This window comes from Acanthochromis polyacanthus, chromosome 2 (assembly GCF_021347895.1).
Source record: "Acanthochromis polyacanthus isolate Apoly-LR-REF ecotype Palm Island chromosome 2, KAUST_Apoly_ChrSc, whole genome shotgun sequence".
In the NCBI taxonomy this organism is placed as follows: Eukaryota; Metazoa; Chordata; class Actinopteri; family Pomacentridae; genus Acanthochromis; species Acanthochromis polyacanthus.
This window is the reverse complement of record NC_067114.1, coordinates 13037296-13058392: the sequence shown is the minus strand read 5'-3', so window position 1 is coordinate 13058392 and position 21097 is coordinate 13037296. Positions and strand designations below refer to the sequence as shown.

General features: G+C 39.0%; 1 protein-coding gene across 5 annotated transcripts in view; it reads right to left on the bottom strand.

Annotated features, from left to right (window-relative positions):
* znf280d (zinc finger protein 280D) overlaps positions 1–20698 on the bottom strand; it is a 43015-nt gene extending 22317 nt beyond the window's left edge. Inside the window, exons 1-9 of one of the 5 annotated variants that reach the window (XM_051937059.1) lie at positions 10136–10776; positions 7647–7736; positions 7393–7476; positions 6969–7250; positions 6665–6853; positions 5507–5567; positions 4684–4782; positions 4429–4518; positions 2373–2470 (exon numbers count right to left, since the gene is read on the bottom strand). In XM_051937059.1, the coding sequence (XP_051793019.1) occupies positions 2373–2470; positions 4429–4518; positions 4684–4782; positions 5507–5567; positions 6665–6803 (487 nt within the window). In that variant the 5' untranslated portion in view covers positions 6804–6853; positions 6969–7250; positions 7393–7476; positions 7647–7736; positions 10136–10776. Of the gene's footprint in view, positions 1–2372; positions 2563–4428; positions 4519–4683; positions 4783–5506; positions 5568–6664; positions 7251–7392; positions 7477–7646; positions 7737–10135; positions 10777–20262 lie in introns of those variants that run through there. The other 4 variants (XM_051937051.1, XM_022212997.2, XM_022212998.2 and 1 more) reach the window with 4 other exon arrangements.
* Positions 20699–21097: the final 399 nt, after the last annotated feature.

Here is a 21097-nt window from a genome sequence, read left to right as displayed (position 1 = left end):
TTGCGCTGCAAACTCAAGCATTTTTAACCCGTTAAACTTAAGTGTACCGCCGGCGGTACACTTACTAATTTGGATAGGAATTTAAAGAATGTCCGAAGGCTGCAAATGCGATTATACAAACACTATACGCCGATGGAAAGCTTAGATTCTCATGAATCCGCCGGTATAAACCACTTTCAGATGTGATTACCACAGCGGGTAATATAAACACATTTGTCCGACAAACAACGAATATCCATCCATCCTTTCTCTGTACACGGCTTTAACGTACACAGCGCGACTCACATTTCCGGGTTCATTATTACACACAGATGAAAACATTCCACAAAAAACGGCCATAATCCAACCTTGGACATCCAGACAACACAAGCCAGTAAACTATTTTGTCCAAAACATGTCTTGAAGTCGGTATATACTCCACGAATCGGTCGTTGTCAAGGAAATGCACCTCGCGATGTGCGTCCCTGTATTTCTCGTCATATTTAACGGTTATTGTTTTTGATTGTATTTTTTTCTGTGTCTTGTTGTGTCCTTGTTCTTATGGTGTGTGTTTTGGACCCAGTGTCTGGAATAAAGCTGAATTGAATTGAACTGAATATTTTTTACTGACAAATAGAATATTAGCGATTTTTTGTACTGAAAATGGCTGGAATTGACTGCAGCTGATCGTCTCTGTCCAGTCTTTTCGCCTCAGTGCATTTAACCACAACTGTCTTCGTTCCCTCTGAGCACAAGTGTTCGGCGGAATCCTATAAAACTTTAATTTGCGTTCGCCAATGTCATTCCTCCTATTCTGGCATCCAAAAACACAGCAGGACGACATTTTAGAAAAGTTAATAGAGCCTAGTCCCTCAGTCTTTCCCCTTTCGGTCACGGCCGCGGGATTCCTCTTTTGCCTCCAGCTAAAGCTGTGACGTCATTCGTGACGTGGGTCATTAAAGGGTATATATGTAGCCCTGCAACAGACTGGCGAACTGTCCAGGGTGTCCCCTGCCTTCGCCCGAGTCAGCTGGGATAGGCTCCAGCACCCACCACGACCCTTTTGAGGATAAAGCGGTGTATAGAGAATGAATGGATGGATTATGTTATTAGTAATGCAAAAATCCCCTTTGGTATTGTGTGTTGTGCAACAGGCACAGTTGAAGAGGCTGTACACAAGTTAGGCTCTTATCAGATATCAGACGGTTTTGGTCTGGGGTAAGGATCCAAAACTGTTTCAAAAATAATTCTAGAAAAACCCATGCTGGTCAGACCGTCAAGTTTTTTACTTCCAAGTATTGGCTGTACAGTCCTTAACTAGAAAAATATTATTCTCAGTTGTGCCCGGAGAAAACCCACGCATGCACAGGGAGAACATGCAAACTCCATGCAGAAAGATCCCAGGCCCACCCCGGGATTTGAACTGGGGATCTTCTTGCTGCAAGGCGAAAGTGCTAACCGCTACGTCAATGTGCAGCCCTAATAACATAAAAATAAAAAATTAAAAATTCTTTAAAATTCAGACTTTTCATTTAGCAACAAACAGAGTTGTAGTATGACCAGCCAGAGCCCATTGATGACTCGAGTGATTTTGGTGACTGTACAGTGTGTAAGAGTGAAGTTATTGAATTTTAATATTCATAAAATAATAATAATAAAAATTCCTTAAAATTCAGATTTTTGATTTAGTGCTAAAGCAAGAGTTTTAGTATGACCAGCAGGAGACAATTGATGGCTCCAGTGACTTTTGTGATTGTACAGTGTGTAACAGTGAAGTTATTGAGTTTTAGTACTCATAAAATAATCATATAAATTCCTTAAAATTCAGATTTTTCATTTAGCACCAGACCAAGAGTTGTAGTATGACCAGCAGGAGCCTATTTATGACTCCAGAGACTTGGGTGACTGTACAGTGTGTAAGAGTGAAGTTATTGAATTTTAATACTCATAAAATAATAATAAAAATTCCTTAAAATTCTTATTTTTAATTTAGCACCAAACCAAGAGTTGTAGTATGACCAGCCACAGCCCATTCATGGCTACAGTGATTTTGGTGGCTCTACAGTGTATAAGAGTGAAGTTATTGAATACTTGTGTAGTGTCTTTTTTCGCTGTTGCAGCGGTTTTGCTATTTGCAGACGGTCCCTGTTCACTCGTCACACCGCCAGCTGCGCATAGACGCCAAAGTTATTTCTGCAGCTTTACAGACAGCGACTTTTGATAAAATTGGCCTTGTCGCACATTGTCTAGCTTCTAACGATTTGAAAGAGGTATCGTTTATGTTGTGACATCATATATCTCATGAGTTATTGATGCCGGAAGTCCGAATCTGTGAATATCTTTCCAACTTTACCTAACTAACTTTACGTCAAGCAAAACAATATCTCACTCACCCCTATCTGACAACCTCTTCAAAGCCCGCCGTGGCTTCTTTACTGGAACATCATAGCCGAGCCATTTCTCGGGGTAAGGGTGCTCCTCTGTCGGTTCTCTGTCCACAAAATGAAACGAACATACATATGGGCGCTTCGGTGGGCACTTAAGGTTTAGCGCTTTCAGCCACAGCCGTATGTGCTCCTCATCTTTTGGCGGAGGATGTAGATTATATGGTGCCCCACAACACTCCGATCTCTCCACATGATGTTCAAAACAGGTTTGTTTCAAAAACTTTTTCCTCTTGACCCAGTTATTATGGCAGCCTCTGACTGAACACACAATACTAGACATCTTGATGAAATAAAAATCGCTATCTGGTTAGCTTACACCGCTCGTTCCTTTGTTGATAACTGCACTTCCGGTCTGCAGCGGAAATCAAATGACAAAATGCTGTAATATGGCGCCGCCCTGGCGAAGGTGCAAAATAAGACAGGAGAGGTGGAGACTTGTTCCTCTTGAAGTCCACCACCATCTCCTTGGTCTTTGTCACAGCTGCTGGTGGTTCTCGCCGCACCATTACACAAGCCGGCCCTCCAGGTTCCTGTGTTCATCCTCCCTCCCGTTCACCACACAGCCTTCTTTGGCCGTGTCATCTGAGAATTTCTGCAGGTTTTCTACAGACTTGATAATTTCCTAAATGTTTCAACAGCTCAGGTAGATTTTAACTAAACAGATTCCGCTATAATAATGAAACGACTTGGAATGAACCCTGATAAAAGGCAGCAAATAAAATAAAGACAGAAGAAAAATATTCACCACTAGAAAGTGAAATGACTGAGGATGTGCCTGCCAATACGATACAGGATGCATTTTAATGTAACTACATCACAGTTCAGCTTTTGCAAATGTTAAATGTAATGCTAATTCTGAGAGTCTGGCAATTTTACTTGTGTCCATTGCATATGTTTCCACAGGAACACTTTCTAGTATCTGGACAAATAAAACTGAAGCTATTTGTAAGGCAAGATGTGACTAGATGTCAGTGTTTTTCTCCGATATTTGGAAAAAAAAAAACATGGGAGTCACACACGAGGACATGTAAGCAATGAAGTTGAACATGACACTATGCCCACTTAAACACAGCATCTGTGCACTGGTTATACATGCAGACACAAGCTATAAATTTTGATATTCTCCCATAGGAATTGGAATTTTCTGCTTCTATTGTTTTTGGTTGATTAAACATTTGTTGTATACTTTTTTCTGTATTATTAAATGATATTCTTAAGAAACATTCTTTAGCATTTATAACAGACAATTAACACAGGGTATTTATTGGCTTCTGAGACAGGTTGCTGATGGCTAAAAACTTTTGTGAGTTTGAGCATTGAGTCGCAAATTGCCCAATAAAAAGCTACAAATGGATTAATCAGTTTAAGTTCAACATGACTGCCTTGCAGTAGAGCCTTCTTCATATTCTATTCACTTCATGTCAAATCTACCAGATGTTTTTTGTTAAAGTGAACAAAAAGTACACAAGACTGAAAGCTGTAAAGACACCTCTGAGGAATTATTGGTACGTAGACATCTTCATCACCACTGTCATCGGGTCCTGCAATTCTCTGTTCGGCCGTTTCTGATCTATTAGATTAAAAAATACGTCTGATGATAGAATCCAAGACGTTAAATTAATATATGACAAATGCTGATTATGATATAAAATTACTTTATATTCTTTATTCTGTCCCTTTTGTCGTCATCAATGGTGACCTCCATCTCCTCAACACTGACAGGGACAATGAGAACAGTGAATAAAAGAAAAGCAGCAGGTTTTTCATCGACCGACCATGTGAGTGTCAAAACACACACACAGTTTTCATTCCTGAAGTGCAGAAGCAATAGAACAGGATTAAGAAATCATGACACTCTGTTTTATAGCCACTCTCATCAGTTTGAAACACCTGTGCCACACAATAACATCAGCCCAACAAATGGAAAAAGGTTTTCCAGGAAATTCTAAGCATAGTGACTACAGTACTGGTGGATATATACACCTTCTGACTATTTACTAACCTGTCCTGGGAAAACCGCGCCTCTGATGCCGTATGTGTTGTTTGTATAGAGTCACTTGGATGTTCATTCTCATCTTGATAGCACTGTTCACTGTAGACAAACAAACTTAATGTAATTTTCTGACAATTTTTAAGTTTTTACAGAATATAGGCATGGATAGCAGTCTGATAAACATGAAATGTGCAGACAGGATGGTAAGATGATGAAATGGAGTTCAAACCAGATGTAAAATAAAGCTACATTATGGGAGTTTACCTTTCATGGTTTGACACACTTCCGAGACCTGATAATGCAGAGGACTCTTGAACAGAAGTTTCAGCAGTTGTCTTTAACACTGAGGATCTGTTTTCAGAACTGTTAAAAGAAACCTTGTTGTTAGACACAAACACTCACCTTGAAAATGTTAGGTCTTCAAGTTTGTCCTTGGCTTGGGAAACACCAAAGTGACAGATCAACTCATTTAAAAGTAAAGTGTTAAACATTGTCTGAAAACATCAGTTATGGAAGCAAAAGACTCGAATCCCCTGTTTTCTTAAACCAACAACTATTGTAGTCATACCTACGAAAGAAACTATGTCTGAAGACTGTCAAGGTATTTTATTCCCGGTTTAAAACTACACCGAGTACTATGAAGCAGAGTTTTCCAAATACAAATTTTTTTATGGTAGTTCTAAAAAAATGTTCAAGTGTCAATTAATACCATGCAGATTAGATGCAAAAAATGACAACAATTAAGAGGAATAGACATTAAAATGTTTTTATTGTTTCATTTCACTTAATTTTGACCTAACATGTGAGGATAAGTGATAGGACAATTAAAAAAAAGCATATATGTGTAAAAGGTCTGACATGAATGGTGACCTCATTCTCCATTCTCTGTTAGCTGGTACAAGTACAAAGTTAATGCAATAGAACCTTCATTAATTAATTCAATTTCCATTTCTGTTCTTATTAGAATAGCTGATTGACAATATTGGTAGTTGTTTTTGGTTTTCCAGGTTTCATCTCAATCTATGGATGTGATAGAACATGATTGTTAGCTGGCCTTTTTGTGTATAAACTGTACAAGATGCCTCACCTGGACCACAAAGATTGAGCACTCTTCTCTCTCCTCTTGGCCTTAATTTTTTTCAGGGCATCTTTAAAGTAAAACAAGACATCATTAACACAGAAATATTATGATTCTAGTTTCTGGCTCGTAGATGTAGCGGTAATTTTCATACTTGAGCATTATAACACAATATGGTCAGATGTTCAGCATTTAAGCGTATTTACATTGTTTCATGTTAAAAAAATTCACTTAAACACACAGAAAAGATGACATGAGAGGATTAACTTATCTCTGTTCTAATCTAAAAACAATGATGGAAAGAGAACTAACAAGCCCCCTGCAGCAATATAAATCTGGTTTAACAGTACTAGCAAAGGCCTTGAACAGTAATTAAGATTATGAAATATCATGCATTTAAAGGCATTATGGAGGATGTTTTTTTTTTTGTTTAATTTGTCTGATTCACATAAAATGAATATACTGACCTTTAGTGGACTTGTATGTATGGTCTCTAAAAGAATAAAAATTTAAAAAAAAAATAACTGTGGACATGGCAGGACCTGAAAAACATCAGCCAATCAACGCGCTCGGACCGAGACGTTTGGTTTGCTCCCTTTCCTGTCAATCAAAAATCTTCCGGCTCAGGCCTAGTTACGTAGATTACGTACGCCTTGGACTTACGTGTTTTCTGTATGTGTTGCTTTGGTATAGCTTCGTAGTTAGCTGGCGACTTGTTTTGCTCATCTTTTTGGACATAATGGCAGCTAAAGATCCAGGGGGACTCAGCCGTAAAAGACAACTTCACGAGTCCTACGCAAGTTTCTGGAGGGGGGCGTTTCTTCGTAAATATTAAGAGGGGGGAGGTTAGAGGGGGGTGAGGGAGAGGTTGTATGTGCGCATGCGCATGCTACGTTCAAAGTCGTAGGAAATTTAATCTCCTCTAATGCCTTTAAAATATCACATCAATACAGCAATAATTCACTTAGCTAGCCAGTGATTCGTTACAAGGATAAATGTTGAAAAGTTCTGTTGTAGTCAAAATGTGTGAAGCATAAATAGAAAAATATATCTTTTTTTGTGTTGGACTTTGCATTACTCTAAATCCTGACACTGTGAAACAAAAAACAACTAACCAACTAACCGCTATTCTTGGCGTTTAAAGAGAGAAATTACAGCAGCTATCACCTGAAATGTGACGCAGAGAGCCTTCAGGTTGTTGGTGGATCTCCTTTGCCGATATTTCTTCCTGCACTTTTCTGTTCACCTGTTTCATTTCTGGGCTGATGTGTGTCTTTTGAAGTTCAAGAAAAGTTTTAAGGTCCATGAAATTCAGGTGCAGATGTTTTGCCCATTTTCTGAAGTGCGTAAAGGTTCCTCCAGAAAAAAGAATGGAAAGAGCTGTAAGAAGGTGGATTTCTGGAAACGCCTCCCACAGATAGGGTGATGACATCCAAACACCTTTGTGTCCACTGAGGCAGCTCCACCTTACCTTCGTCTGCGCCCCACAGTGAGACAATTTCTTTTTTGCTATGGTGTGTCCACAGGTCTGACACTTCTTAAACAGCTCCATCAAACAGCTGTCATTCACTATAGTCTTTGACTGAGTACATTTTTTCCCCCTGCTTTCGTCGGATTTTGCTGTTGAGCTTAATTCGGTCTCTTGGTGCAGACTCTCATTCAGATGATCCAAAGATATTACACTGCAAAAATTTTGACTCAGTTCAGTTGGTGGAGGCGACTGGGAAACATTGCTTGTAGTTCCTGAGGATATCTGGAGTAAAGACACGCAGATGTAGATGTCACAATTAGTCCCTCATAAACAAGGTTCACAATACCAGCCTGAGTTAACTTTTGACTGCATGTGGCAGTCCTTACAAAGAAAATGGTTAATCGACAGCTTGTGCTATTCTTACAGGTATTGGCAAGGAGAGAGAAGATGATTCAGCGTTCACACCAGTGTGCTGGACACCCGATGAAGACGTCTGCGTACATACACCCTTAAGTGAAAATAGACTGTTAAGCCAGCGGTGATACATCCAAATAACATTACATTCAGAGAAAAGGGTAGCTGTCTTAATTTATGACTGTGTGTACAAATAATTCTTAATAACAGATAACCATGCGTATTCTGTTAAAACAAAGCTCAGTTTTACTATATCATACTTACTGAAGTTAATGCAGAGGTCTGTGGCAACACACTTTCCACAGCCAACACTGAAGTTGAGGCTTGAGCAACTGAACTGGGAGCCTTCGACGTCTTAAAAACAACACAAAACACACAATTTAAATTTATGCACACTTGATAGTTTCCACCCAATTTCACACTGGAAAGCAAACATGGCTTGTGCTGCTCATGCCAACATGACTCGACTCTCGCTCACCATTTCATACTTATTACACTGCCTGACAACAGAAATGGAAGTAAGGCAAATGAGCATAGCTTTATTGACTGTATTAAAATGCAGTATATGCAAGCATAGAGACCAGGACAGAAGAAAACAAATGTAAACACTAGTTAAATTTAGGTTTCACTAGAGCACAACAGGGGCTGCACAGTGAGTAGTGGTTAGCACTTTCGCCTTGCAGCAAGAACATTCCCGGTTCAAATCCCGGCCTGGGCCTGGGATCTTTCTGCATGGAGTTTGCATGTTCTCCCTGTGCATGCGTGGGTTTCCGGGCACTCCGGCTTCCTCCCACAGTCCAAAAAATATGCTGAGGTTAACTGATAACTCTAAATTGCCCGTAGGTGTGAATGTGAGTGTGATTGTTTGTCTGTATATGTAGCCCTGTGACAGACTGGCGACCTGTCCAGGGTGTCCCCTGCCTTCGCCCGAGTCAGCTGGGATAGGCTCCAGCACCCCCCGCGACCCTAGGGAGGATAAAGCGGTGTATAGAGAATGGATGGATGGATAGAGCACAACAGGCATCATTAAGACACAGGAACCCACTTCGTCCACATTTAGTGGTTTCAAATTGGTCATGAAGTTTCCACCATCCGTGTTTGTCCTTCAACAATAAAATTTCCACAGGACTCTAATCAGTTGGCGTGGAAAACCATGGTCATCTCAACAAAACCAGACGCTGGTCAAAAACACTGCAGGTGTCACCAGTTACTGTGCCACATTCTAGCATAATCTATGAAAGTGTTCTGGGTCATGTTTACAGAAGGCCTTACACTTAATAGTCAGTTGTCAAACGTCAACTACGACTGTCATGAACAACTTTAACTGATGCGCAGTTGCAAGTAGAGTGACTTTGATTTGATGGCAGAGGACAGTTTGACAGCTTGTCATTTTGTTTTTGCCACAGTGACAAAAATGCCGTTTCCTGAAGCCCAATCAAAGCCTCTGAAAATGCTTACCACATTTACTGCACAACCTCGTCACACTGAAGGTTTTCCTATTGTAGTGGGGACATTGCCATCAAAAGTACAAGTATTTTAGGTGATGGGAGTGCGTGAAGACATTTTGTTCGCTGTTGTAGATAAATAAAGAACAACTGGTGTGCTGCAGAAACTCTGAATGTTTTACGTCGAAACTGTGTGCACTGAGGAGGTTGGATCTTGCAGAGGTTGGGCCAGAGGACTATTGGTTAATTGGCCGGTTTGTAGCTGTTTACACCTCCAGGCTTACAACAGCAAGCACATGGTAAAAATCTTTGTGTAACTGCCACAGCGAGGTGAAAGTATCGCCCACTAAACATCAATAATCTCTGATTGGCTAAGAGCACATGAATCAACAGCTACTGTAGCTATCAACATGGATCTACTCATAGTTTCAATGCTCGAGGAAAGGTCCCAGATAGTTGGAATGGATCATTTCTCCAATATTAATCTGGATATTAGTCCAGCATGTTATTGTCCCCGATTTACAATGCATTCTGATACTAAATGCACTAAGCACACCACAAAAGACTTACTAGCACTGATCAGAGGTAAGTCTCAAAAAATAAAATCTATCCACTTGTCAGAATCAGATTTAGAAAGCTTTTATTCCCAAGTGAATACACACAAGGAATTTGAGTTGGTGTAGAGAGAGCAGTGGCCAACAACAACAGACAGTAAAAGAATAAATAAATCTAAATCTGAGAATTCTAATTAAGAAATGCTACAAGTATAAGAAGTACTGTGCAAAAGTAAGTGTAAAACCAGGGTAATAAATTAGAATATTATTTAAATTACAATCCGTCTTTAACATGTTTCTCTCTTGGAAAGTTGTGCAGTGATGCTTTTAATGCACTGCAGCCAGGAGTAACACACTAGATCTGGCTGGTTTTCCTTGACATGTTTACACTCTCAGCTGAGCACCAGAATCTTAACCCGGAAGAAGCCAGCGGTCAGCGGGGAATGCTAAAATCTGATTGGCTGATAGAGGTGTGGGCGGCCATTTTTGTTTGGGGACTGTTGTGATGGCGTTAACTTTACATCTCGAAGGTAATAAAAACACAAAAGACAGTCGAAACACATATTTTCTTTAACGTTTTCACAGTTTCTGAATGTCCCGCAGCATTTTAATTTCGACAAAGCTCTGGCCTGTGGGCAGAAACGACCAAAGCTAACGATAGCTTTGGCAACCTTAGCCACGCTACATGCTAACATTCAGCGACTTCAACAGGCTTGACTGTGAAATGTAAAAAGACATTGAGTGCAAAACTTACGGGATCCAAACCTGACTTTTGGTCACGAACAGTCGGTATTGATCCATCTTTGAGCTTCAGCTTTTTGGCAAATCCAGCCTGGTATTGACCCTTATTGAGAAAGCAGTCGGGCGTAAAATGATTTGCACACACATACAGGAATTTCCCGACTGTCGTGGGAACATTGCCGTCAAAAATAAAGGTAATCCACTCGTTTTTCAGTTTTTCAGACGTCGGCAGCCAATGTAGATTCTTTCGTTCGCTTTTGCAGTCAACCACGGAGCATCTGTAGTGACACACTCGGCGCCGAGACATTATTATTGAGCAGAAACGAATAAAAAATTAAACGACAGTCTCTTATAACAACCTCAGTATTTGTTGCTCGGACTCCACAAGATGCTGGAAATAGTCATTCGACACGCTGGTCCGTGTTTTCATGGAAATAAACTTGCCGCTTGTGCTCACACCGGAAAGGTACCGTAAGGCGCAATGCATTATGGTTCTTGTAGGATTTTCCTCATAACTAGCAATTGGGACTAATAGTTTTCTACCATTATAACTTCTACAATTTTAACTTTGCACTACATCGACAGCTTATTTTTAAACAAATAACCATCCTTCCAAGGCTGCTGTCACATATGTCTCATATTGTATAGAAACATCTGTACATGTGATTTATTCACCTGTGCTCAGCTCCTTCATTTCTCAGCCTTTTACATATTGTTAAATGTGATAAATGTGATTACTAATTTATTATTATTGCTGTGTTTATTTGTTAAATATATTTGAATGTGAATTTCGCCTGGCATGGGGAAAAAGGATTATCTTATCTTATCTTATCTTATCTTATCTTATCTGTTTTAGGGAACACCAAAGTCACATCCTTTGCTTAGCTCTACCCCACAATGAAGGTGGTGTAAAGACATACAAACAAGCCACAGAGCGTACTTTTTGTCTCTATAGCAAAACAATGGTGTGGTTACAGCCAGATCAAGCTGTTCTACAGAATGGGTTGTTTTAGTGCCTCAGACTAATGTTTGGCCAACCCACAGTCTCACATCAGCAGAGCTCTGTGTAGAATGGTCTGGCTGCACCTCTTCATCATTCGACCATTGGGCCAATTAATGGTTTCTGCAACCATGTGTGCAGAGCGATACGGACTTTGAATGCAGAGAGCGACCACGCTTCTGGTTCTATTCATGTTACAATAGGTAGATATTTGTCTGCTATGTGGATGGTGGCCTTGCTTCTCATATGAAACACAAGAAAAGATCACAGGGATATAGCAGGTGCTTACGGATTACAATGTAGTGCTGAGTTGTAATTATTTCTGAGGTGTTTCGAGCACAGTGGTTGGACACTGTACAAGATTTCTGGAGAAACTAAGATTTTCTGATGTGTCTGGGCTCCGTTGATGGAAAGAAATCAAAGCATCTCCAAAGTCCAGCCGCGACTACGTCTATTACAACTGTATTAATGATGAATTAATGATGATGATGGTAATAATGGAACTGTTTAATTTTCATTCATTTAATTTTTTATACACAGTATAGTGAACCTCCATTGGAGGATGTAAATAAGCACGAAAAGGGCATTACACTGATTTTCTACATAATGATCAGTGTAAGTTTTAAGAAGTTTTTCTCAACATGTGAAAACAGTTATATAATGTCTTCTGTGGCTCTGAAGAATCTGATGAAGTCATAGTATCATCAGGGTTATCTCATCTTGTTATGGGAGATGCATTTGTGACCGGAAGTGTTTGCTACAGACATTAAATCTTTTTTTAAAAAAAGGCTTTACACAGTATTTATTGGATTAGAAAAAAAGGGGAGATCAAGTGAGATCAAATTTCACAAGTAATTTTCCACCAATGTGCATTCTAGTTTAACACTATAGTGTGTTAAGCAGTGCTATTTTTTTCAGTGGAGAACTTGTGTGGCTAAACTGGCAGCACATACCTGCCACGATTTCTTGACAAAGTTTACAGAACTAAAATTTATTCCAAATAGGCCGACTTTCACAGCACAGGCTAAAGGGCATCACAGCACTGAAACAGGGCAGATTTTACACACGTGGACAAAATTGTTGGTACCCCTCAGTTAAAGAAGGAAAAACCCACAATTCTCACTGAAATCACTTGAAACTCACAAAAGTAACAATAAATAAAAATTTATTGAAAATTAAATAATCAAAAACAGCCATCACTTTTGAATTGTTGATTAACATAATTATTTAAAAAAACAAACTAATGAAACAGGCCTGGACAAAAATGATGGTACCTCTATAAAAGATTGAAAACTATTTGACCAGAGTGACATGATTAACTCAGGTGTGTCATTTAATTGACATCACAGGTGTTTCCAAACTCATAATCAGTCAGTCTGCCTATTTAAAGGGAGACAAGTAGTCACCCTGCTGTTTGGTGAAAAGGTGTGTACCACACTGAACATGGACAACAGAAAGCGAAGGAGAGAATTGTCCCAGGACATCCGAAAAAAAATTATAGACAAACATCTTAAAGGTAAAGGCTATAAGACCATTTCTAAACAGCTTGAAGTTCCTGTGACAACAGTGGCTCATATTATTCAGAAGTTCAAGACCCACAGGACAGTAGCCAACCTCCCTGGACGTGGCCGCAAGAGGAAAATTGATGACAAATTGAAGAGACGGATCGTTGGAATTGTATCCAAAGAGCCCAGAGCAACCTCCAAAGAAATTAAAGGTGAACTCCAAGGCCAAGGTACATCAGTGTCAGATCGCACCATTCGTCGTTGTTTGAGCCAAAGTGGACTTCATGGGAGACGACCAAGGAGGACACCACTGCTGAAAAAAACTCATAAAAAAGCCAGACTGGAATTTGCAAAAATGCATGTTGACAAGCCACAAAGCTTCTGGGAGAATGTCCTTTGGACAGATGAGACCAAACTGGAGCTTTTTGGTAAGGCACATCAACTCTATGTTCATAGACTCAAAAACCAAGCATACGAAGAAAAGAACACTGTCCCTACGGTGAAACATGGAGGAGGCTCAGTAATGTTTTGGGGCTGCTTTGCTGCATCTGGCACAGGGTGTCTTGAAAGTGTGCAAGGTAAGATGAAATCTGAAGACTATCAAGGCATTCTGGAGAGAAATGTGCTGCCTAGTGTCAGAACGCTTGGTCTCAGTCGCAGGTCATGGGTCTTCCAACAGGACAACGATCCAAAACACACAGCCAAAAACACCCAAGAATGGCTGAGAGAAAAGCGTTGGACTATTCTAAAGTGGCCTTCTATGAGCCCAGATCTGAATCCCATTGAACATATGTGGAAGGAGCTGAAACATGCCATTTGGAGAAGACACCCATCAAACCTGAGACAGCTGGAGCTGTTTGCTCATGAGGAGTGGGCCAAAATACCTGTTGACAGCTGCAGAACGCTCATTGACAAATACAGAAATCGTTTAATTGCAGTGATTGCCTCAAAAGGTTGTGCAACAAAATATTAAGTTATGGGTACCATCATTTTTGTCCAGCCCTATTTCATTAGTTTGTTTTTTTAAATAATTATGTTAATCAACAATTCAAAAGTGATGGCTGATTTTGATTATTTAATTTTCAATAAATTTTTATTTATTGTTACTTTTGTGAGTTTCAAGTGATTTCAGTGAGAATTGTGGGTTTTTCCTTCTTTAACTGAGGGGTACCAACAATTTTGTCCACGTGTGTATTCTAGCATTAATTTGACTATAGAGGGGATTGAGGAAGTTCTTTTTGCACATTTTTGAATTTCTGAAGTAAATGTCACTTCTTTACTCCTAACTACAACTAATGCAGTCTAATGCAAGAGTCCTGCAATACGTCCATGAATAACTTTGTGTTTTGTGTTTTAACTCCTGTTAATTTGACATTAGCTCATTTCATGTATTTCAGAATTATTATTATTTTTTCTTTCTTTTCAGTTTATTTTTATTCTTATTATATTACATGTTTTTCATTTGTATATGTATTTATCCCTATTTGTCGATTTATGTTAATTATCTCTAAATTTCTTGTTTTTTACTCAATTTCTTACGCCATTGTTGCACTTCCTGCTCTACGTGCCTTTTTCAATTGCTCCTTGGGGATAAATAAAATTTTCTGAATCTGAATCTTATTTGAAATAAACACTAAAACTACATTAAGACACTGTTAGATCTGCTCATGTGGGTGTTTTCACTGAATGTCTGATGGAGTCTGGGTGATCTGAGTTTGTCCAACAGGTGGCAGTCTGGGATTAATAATGTACTATAGAGGAGGCTCCATGGATCCAACACTTGCTTTTCATTTCCCCATTTCATGACATTTTGGTTTTAATTCAGTAGTTGAACATATTTTGTTGTCCAAACAGGCTGAAATTCAGTGTTACACAATAAAGTGAACATTAGCACCAGATGACTGAGCTGTGCAGTTTACGTCCACAGAGAATCTGAGAAAATGTGTTTCGAAACAGTTTTCACTGTTTTTCTATAAATGAGGTCACAGCACAGAAAATCATAAGAAAAGACTAACATTAGCACCAGATGTGAACATTTACTCTCCTCACACATCATATATACGTTCTCTTTAAAATAATTTGAAAAATACTGTGTTAAGGTCGAACATTCTGTGGCCCTACTGACAGTTTCTGCCAAATGTATGGGTTTTCCATGTTCTACATACGTATGGGAAATCACAACATATTTTTGTAATTAATGTGTAACAAGTATCCATAATAAAGATAACTAATAAATACCCAATTGTCACATTCAGTTTTCAGTTCAGAAGGTCTTTTTAGTTGTGCTACAGTGTCAGCTCAGTGCATTTAGATTACAGTTACACATTTTGCCAACGGTATGTATTCAGTACTAGACACAGATAAAGAGTGTGAAACCTCCCATTTTTTGTCATCACACTTTAGCCCACACGTTAACCAGTTCAAACTGAAACTAAAATACAGTATGTTGATGTTGATATGGTGAAACTGACTTGTGCCAAAAGTGAGCCCAGTAAAATTACAGTACAATTTTTTGCACCACTGGCATCTTGCACTTTTACAGTTACATTTATTCCACAAGTCAATTTAAGCTGCTGTCATTTATAGTCTAGTAATACCGTATTTCTTCATTTTTCATTCTTGTATATATTGTATATATTATTGTTATTATAATTGTTATTTTTACTGTATATGTGGTTCCTGCTGCTAACTTGATTCCACATAGAAAATAGATCAGTATATTTGTAAATGATAATGTGTTCTTTTTTTTGTGTATTTAAATCCGCAAAACATATTATGCTACAGATAACTGCCATTCTTTTCACTCTTTGCTTATTTGTTTTAGTTTTTTAACTGTACAATATTCTACTATTTCTTAACATTTATGGTTGTGGCACTTTTGCTGCCAGATTCTGCCTTTTTTTTAATCTTTACAGTGTGCTGCATGGCAGACACACCTGCCCAGACACTGGAAACTTTCAGTAAGAATACATAAAGTAAACAAAAACATGACTGAAATGACTGGAAACCGCACAGATGTTGCACCACTATCCCCACAACACTGAGCTTTTCAGATTTTAGACATAAACACATACAGCAACAAAGCACACAACCTGTCATTTCTCCTTAAGAAGGCAGACAAATCAACATGTAATCACCATGTTAAGACAATTTGGCCATCCAGGTTGTTTTCTTCAAAAAAAAAAAAAAAAATGAGTGGCCGTTTAACACAAATACATCAAGTACAAGCCGATTACAACTTTTTCATTTGCAACATTAGAAGTCACTATTGAATAAATACTCTATTTCGCAAAACAGACCTAATGTGGAGGAGGACTTTTTGTCCAGTATGCACAATCACAGCACAAAAACCAAACATTCGTCGTCTCTGATCCTCCAGGAAAATTGGTGCTTTTCCAGCCTTTAATGTCTATTCAGTTTTTTGTATGAATCACTGAGAGCACTGCCAAAAGTGTTGGTGGTTCTGGCACTAAAACTGCTGAAGCTCATGTAGGTGTAACTGGCCTCATTCAATAAAACATCTGGATACGATGGGAGGGGCAGCCCCTAGTGATGCACCAACACCCCGCACAGTTCTCATAAGATTCACATGTGGGTTTTACGATGCTTTCCTCTGCTTAAAGTGTTTCATCATTGATTTGTATTTATCTGCATAGTGTATTTCATTTACGCGACATACTGGATATGCATCAAAAACATGCTTAAATAAGATGTTGTTTAGGATTAAAATTGAGCATGCCAACTGTAACTGCTTAAGCTTTAAACACAATTTTGAATCAAAAAACTGTTTCTGCAGCTAAAAAAAACAGTTGATTGTAAAGCTTTAGTTTTACCTGAATAAGACTGATAAAAACAGGAGTAAAGAGTCTGATCCAGGTCATTGCAGTCTCACCCACCACCCATTCCTTCTCCACGCCCTTAAGCGCTGTGAAAATTTAGTTTCAGGTTTGCTCTCTTTTTCAGTCATAATAGTTTCATTCGAGGCTGTTCTCCTCTTTAACTTCGCGAGCTCAACACCCACAATTAACTGTTTCTTACTCAAACTCAACCTGACAAACCAAAACAAAATGTGTCATCTTTCAAGACCACTCGCACAGATAAAGATCTGTTTTGTCAGTTCAAGTTGAATAGATTCATTTTTTATGAAGTTGTTGTGATTGACTGGAGTGAACTCGGAGTTGTAAGCCTCTATGCAATGCTTCTTTAACTGATGAACTCGTTAAATTGTACACAACAAATCTACAAATCAGTTGCTGGAGGTAAAATTTGCAACAGACTTCCAAAACACATTAATATTTTTATTAAAAAACCATGTCTTGGGATTAAGTCAAAGCACTGACATGGTCGATAGGACCCAAACTTTACTGCAGCACAGAGGAAGAAGTAGTTCCACAAAAGTGAAAGGTTTGCTGTCCTGTATTTTGGAGTTTTTAGCGGTAATAGCCATGCTACTGACCCTGAACTCTCAAGCAGCCCAAATACTCTTACTTTTTACTTATACTACCATTGAATAACGGTTTTATTATATTTTGTAACAGATTTCTTTTTCTTTTTTGGACTGTAATTTTTCCTCTGATTGCTATATTGCTTTTTTATTTGGATCAGGTTTTCCCGCCATTTTCCAAGTTGCTGGAGCTGTCTCCGTTGCTATGGTTACTTCCCTTTTCAGCTCTGGCAAACCAGTTATTGATGGCCGACATAAAACGTATCACTGCATCCGCACACAAATGTCGCCACAGACGCCAGATTTTAGACTTCCACAGGCTACACTATGAATCACAGAGATTTAATCAGTGTCATGTGAACTCATCTGACTGGAGCTTGAATTTAAAGGACTCTCACGTAAAAAAGTAAAACTGAAGTCTATCATAATTAACAACTATGATCTTTAAAGACTGTCATAGCAAGATGGTTAGCAATAACAGATGTTCATCTTTGTTTTACTAGTGGACAGTTGCTTTCTTTTATTGCTCTTACACCTTCTTCAGACCGACCAACTGTTTTAAACTTTTTGGCCGCTGATGCTGTTTTCGTTTCCTGTTTGGCAACAACCAAATAATCCCTCTTTGATAGTTTCTTTATACAAAGATTTGTGAATTTCCCCGGTGAGGGATCAATGAAGTTTATCTTATACTAATAACAACTTCGAACAACCAGCTTGTTTCTGAATTCCCACCTAATTTTCACCAGATGCAGCAGGATTTTAGGTCTGAGCCGTTCTTCTTGGTGGTTTGCAAACAACAAGCTGGTACATTACCATCACCAACATATATGGAGTGTGGATCAGAGTGTCTAGTAATTACAGCATTCATTAAAAAAACAAAGAAAAACCCTCATGGATCCTATCTTAACTAATTTAAAGCAGGCTCCCCGCTGTGGAACATTTGCATGCAGGAAAGTGAGTGCTGCAATGCAAAGAAAACAACAACAACAAAATAAAAATTTGCAGGATTTTCAGCCTGGAAGTTGTTGTTGATTGTGGGTGATTGTGAAAATGGTAACACATAGATAGAGGAAGAGAAGGAGAAAGCTGTGTGAGATGCTAAGTATAGACTAACTGACAAAGAAAAAAGTAAAATCACACAAGGAGCAGTTGAAAACATCAAAAATAGGGTAATATAGCCCTGAAATCGGAATTATTATTATATTCTCAACAGAACTGGTACTTAAGTCACAAACAATGAAAGAGGAAAGTAAAGTTTTGAAAAGATGCTTTGCAGTGCTGACACTTTAAGAGCATAGAGTTTAGTACAGGAATATCCATATTCTAAGAACAATGTAAACTGAAATAATAAGGGTCTCAAAGCTAGATATTGTGGGGCGTAACCACACATTCTTTAGGGTGATTGTGCCCCCTTAAGTAGAGCTTTCTGTTACATAACAAACTGACATGTCTGTCAAAATGAAGCTCATAATGTGACTCAGGCAGATTTGAAACATGTTAGATTATTCACTGCAAAAACAATGTTGTTCTGGCTTCACAGAAGGTAATTCAGGGTTTTGCAGAAACATTAACAGACCTGATAAAGTCCCGTTTTGCTGCCCATAGTTGGCTCTTTGTCCAATTCTTCCTTCGACTTTAACAAATATTTGCAGCATCCCATGCCAGCTCGAACAACAAACCAATCAAATCGGGTTTGTTAACAACAAAACAACTGACAAACGTTCTGTACAAGTTATCATTCAGGCAGATGTTGAAAAAGCAAGAAAATATCAAATCAATTTCTAAAACCAAATTAAGCCGTATAAAATGGTAAAGCAAGGCATAACAGAATAACTACTTGTAAGATCCATCCATCCATCCATCCTCTATACACCGCTTTATCCTCACTAGGGTTGCGGGGGGTGCTGGAGTCTATCCCAGCTGACTTGGGCAAAGGCAGGGGACACCCTGGACAGGTCACCAGTCTGTCGCATGGCTACATATACAGACAAACAATCACACTCACATTCACACCTATGGGCAATTTAGAATAATTAATTAACCTCAGCATATTTTTAGACTGTGGGAGGAAGCCGGAGTACCCGAAGAAAACCCACGCATGCACAGGGAGAACATGCAAACTCCATGCAGAAAGATCCCCAGCCCATTTCTCTTACAATGTCAGTGGAGGAGAAACATTTGATTAAGAGAGGAAGAGTCTGAGACTGGAGTTATGGAGGTGAAATTTTTTTCAAATAAATTTGAGTCTTCCTCAGCGTATGAATGAAGATGACACTCCTCTACAAGACACAGCAGATAACGCAGGGCCCAGTTTTTTTTAAATATATTTTTGTCACTCATAGGTATAGTCTGGGAATACCCAGACTGCCTGTGCACTCATTGTCATTTCGTTTACTAGGTATCTCACTTGAGATTCAGGCTGGTGGTAGCCAGCCTAGAGATTAACAGTAGTTTCTAATTGACTCTTTTGATCAGTGCATATTACAAAAAGCATGCGCAGAGAGTGTAGGCATAGTTCAGGGACTCAATCCTTTTGCCAGCCTATAGATGATAAATATTGTTTATTATAAGTGGTCCGTTTATCACAACTCAAGTCACAGTAATAATATTAAGAGCGTGCTCTAGGTCAACTTATCAAATAACAATATAATTACAAGGGCTACTTTAACAAAGTCAAAGTATTAGTGAGCAATTCTTGTTTGCTGTCAAAAACAAACACTTCTGGGATTGGTTACATTTTAATTGTATTGAATATTTTAAACCTCAATTAGGTTTTAGTGCACTTAAATAGGCATGATATTGATAATGCATTGTCTTGAAGAAATTGACTGTTTATATCATTGAATAAATAAACGTAATGTATTAATAAACACGTGTACTTTATGGCCCAACCAGGTTTGGGATGGATTGTTGACATTATGGTCAAATAAAAGAGTGAAGCGCTGGAATCTACCGCAACAGACAACTGTGGGGGTGGATTCAAATGTCCTCCCCTCTCCAGATTGTCTCAGACAACAATATAAACTGCAAATCGTTATCTTTGTTATTTCTTATTGGCATATAAGTCAAGTAAAGTGACTTAAACAACTGCTAACGTTACATTGTTCATCGTGAGATTGTAGCGCGGTTAAGTTAATGTACTTAACATGCATCTAATCAAAGACACGAGAACAATTGAGAAGAAGCGTTACCTTTGTTGTCGTGTTTCCGAAGGAACAAGCTAGTGGACTCGGTGGGTTTGGGCAGGTCTTTTTCAAAGTCCTCGGTGTCTTGGACGGGGTGGGTTCACGTTGTCTTTTCGATACGCTGCTTAACCGGACGTTCTCTTCCCATTGCCTGAATAAAGGAAAGTCTTTTTCAAGCCGACCGAGTGTGGAGGTGCAGCGCTGGCAGCATCTGTTTGACTGCTCCGGCTCCGGGGTGACTATCAGGTCCATCATCGCTAACCTATCTGATATGGTCGGCGTTGTTTTTGACACAAACATATCTGTGGAGTGTGCATAAACACGGGGTCCACTTTCCCTCATGTTTACTTTACATAAACGGCAAGAATCGTCCGGCGACATGGCGAAAGAAGCAAACACATGAGTAAACACAGCAATGATTCTTTTTCGTGGTGCTGCCGTCGCTCTGCATTTACGTCACCGGCTAGCAGTGACACGATTGGCTGTGAGCTTCAACTGCCCCAGACTGACTGACATATGCAGCGCCCAATCAACGGCTGTGGAAAATTTTAAACTGCTCCACCCCTACAAGAAAATGAATAGCAGGTACCCAGCCTGTATCTCACTTGAGATTCAGGCTGGTGGTAGCCAGCCTAATAGATTCCCATAGAAATTTACAAATAATCAAATGACCAGAATCCCCTAGATATGCAGTGAACAGGTGGCTAAAAAGCTCTGCAGGCAATACCCGACTGTGCACTGTAAAACATCATCAAAGAGACTTATCTTTTTTATTTATATTATGTAAAATACACAAGTTTTGCTAATTTCTGTAGTTAAAAAAATTGAAATGTAAAATTTT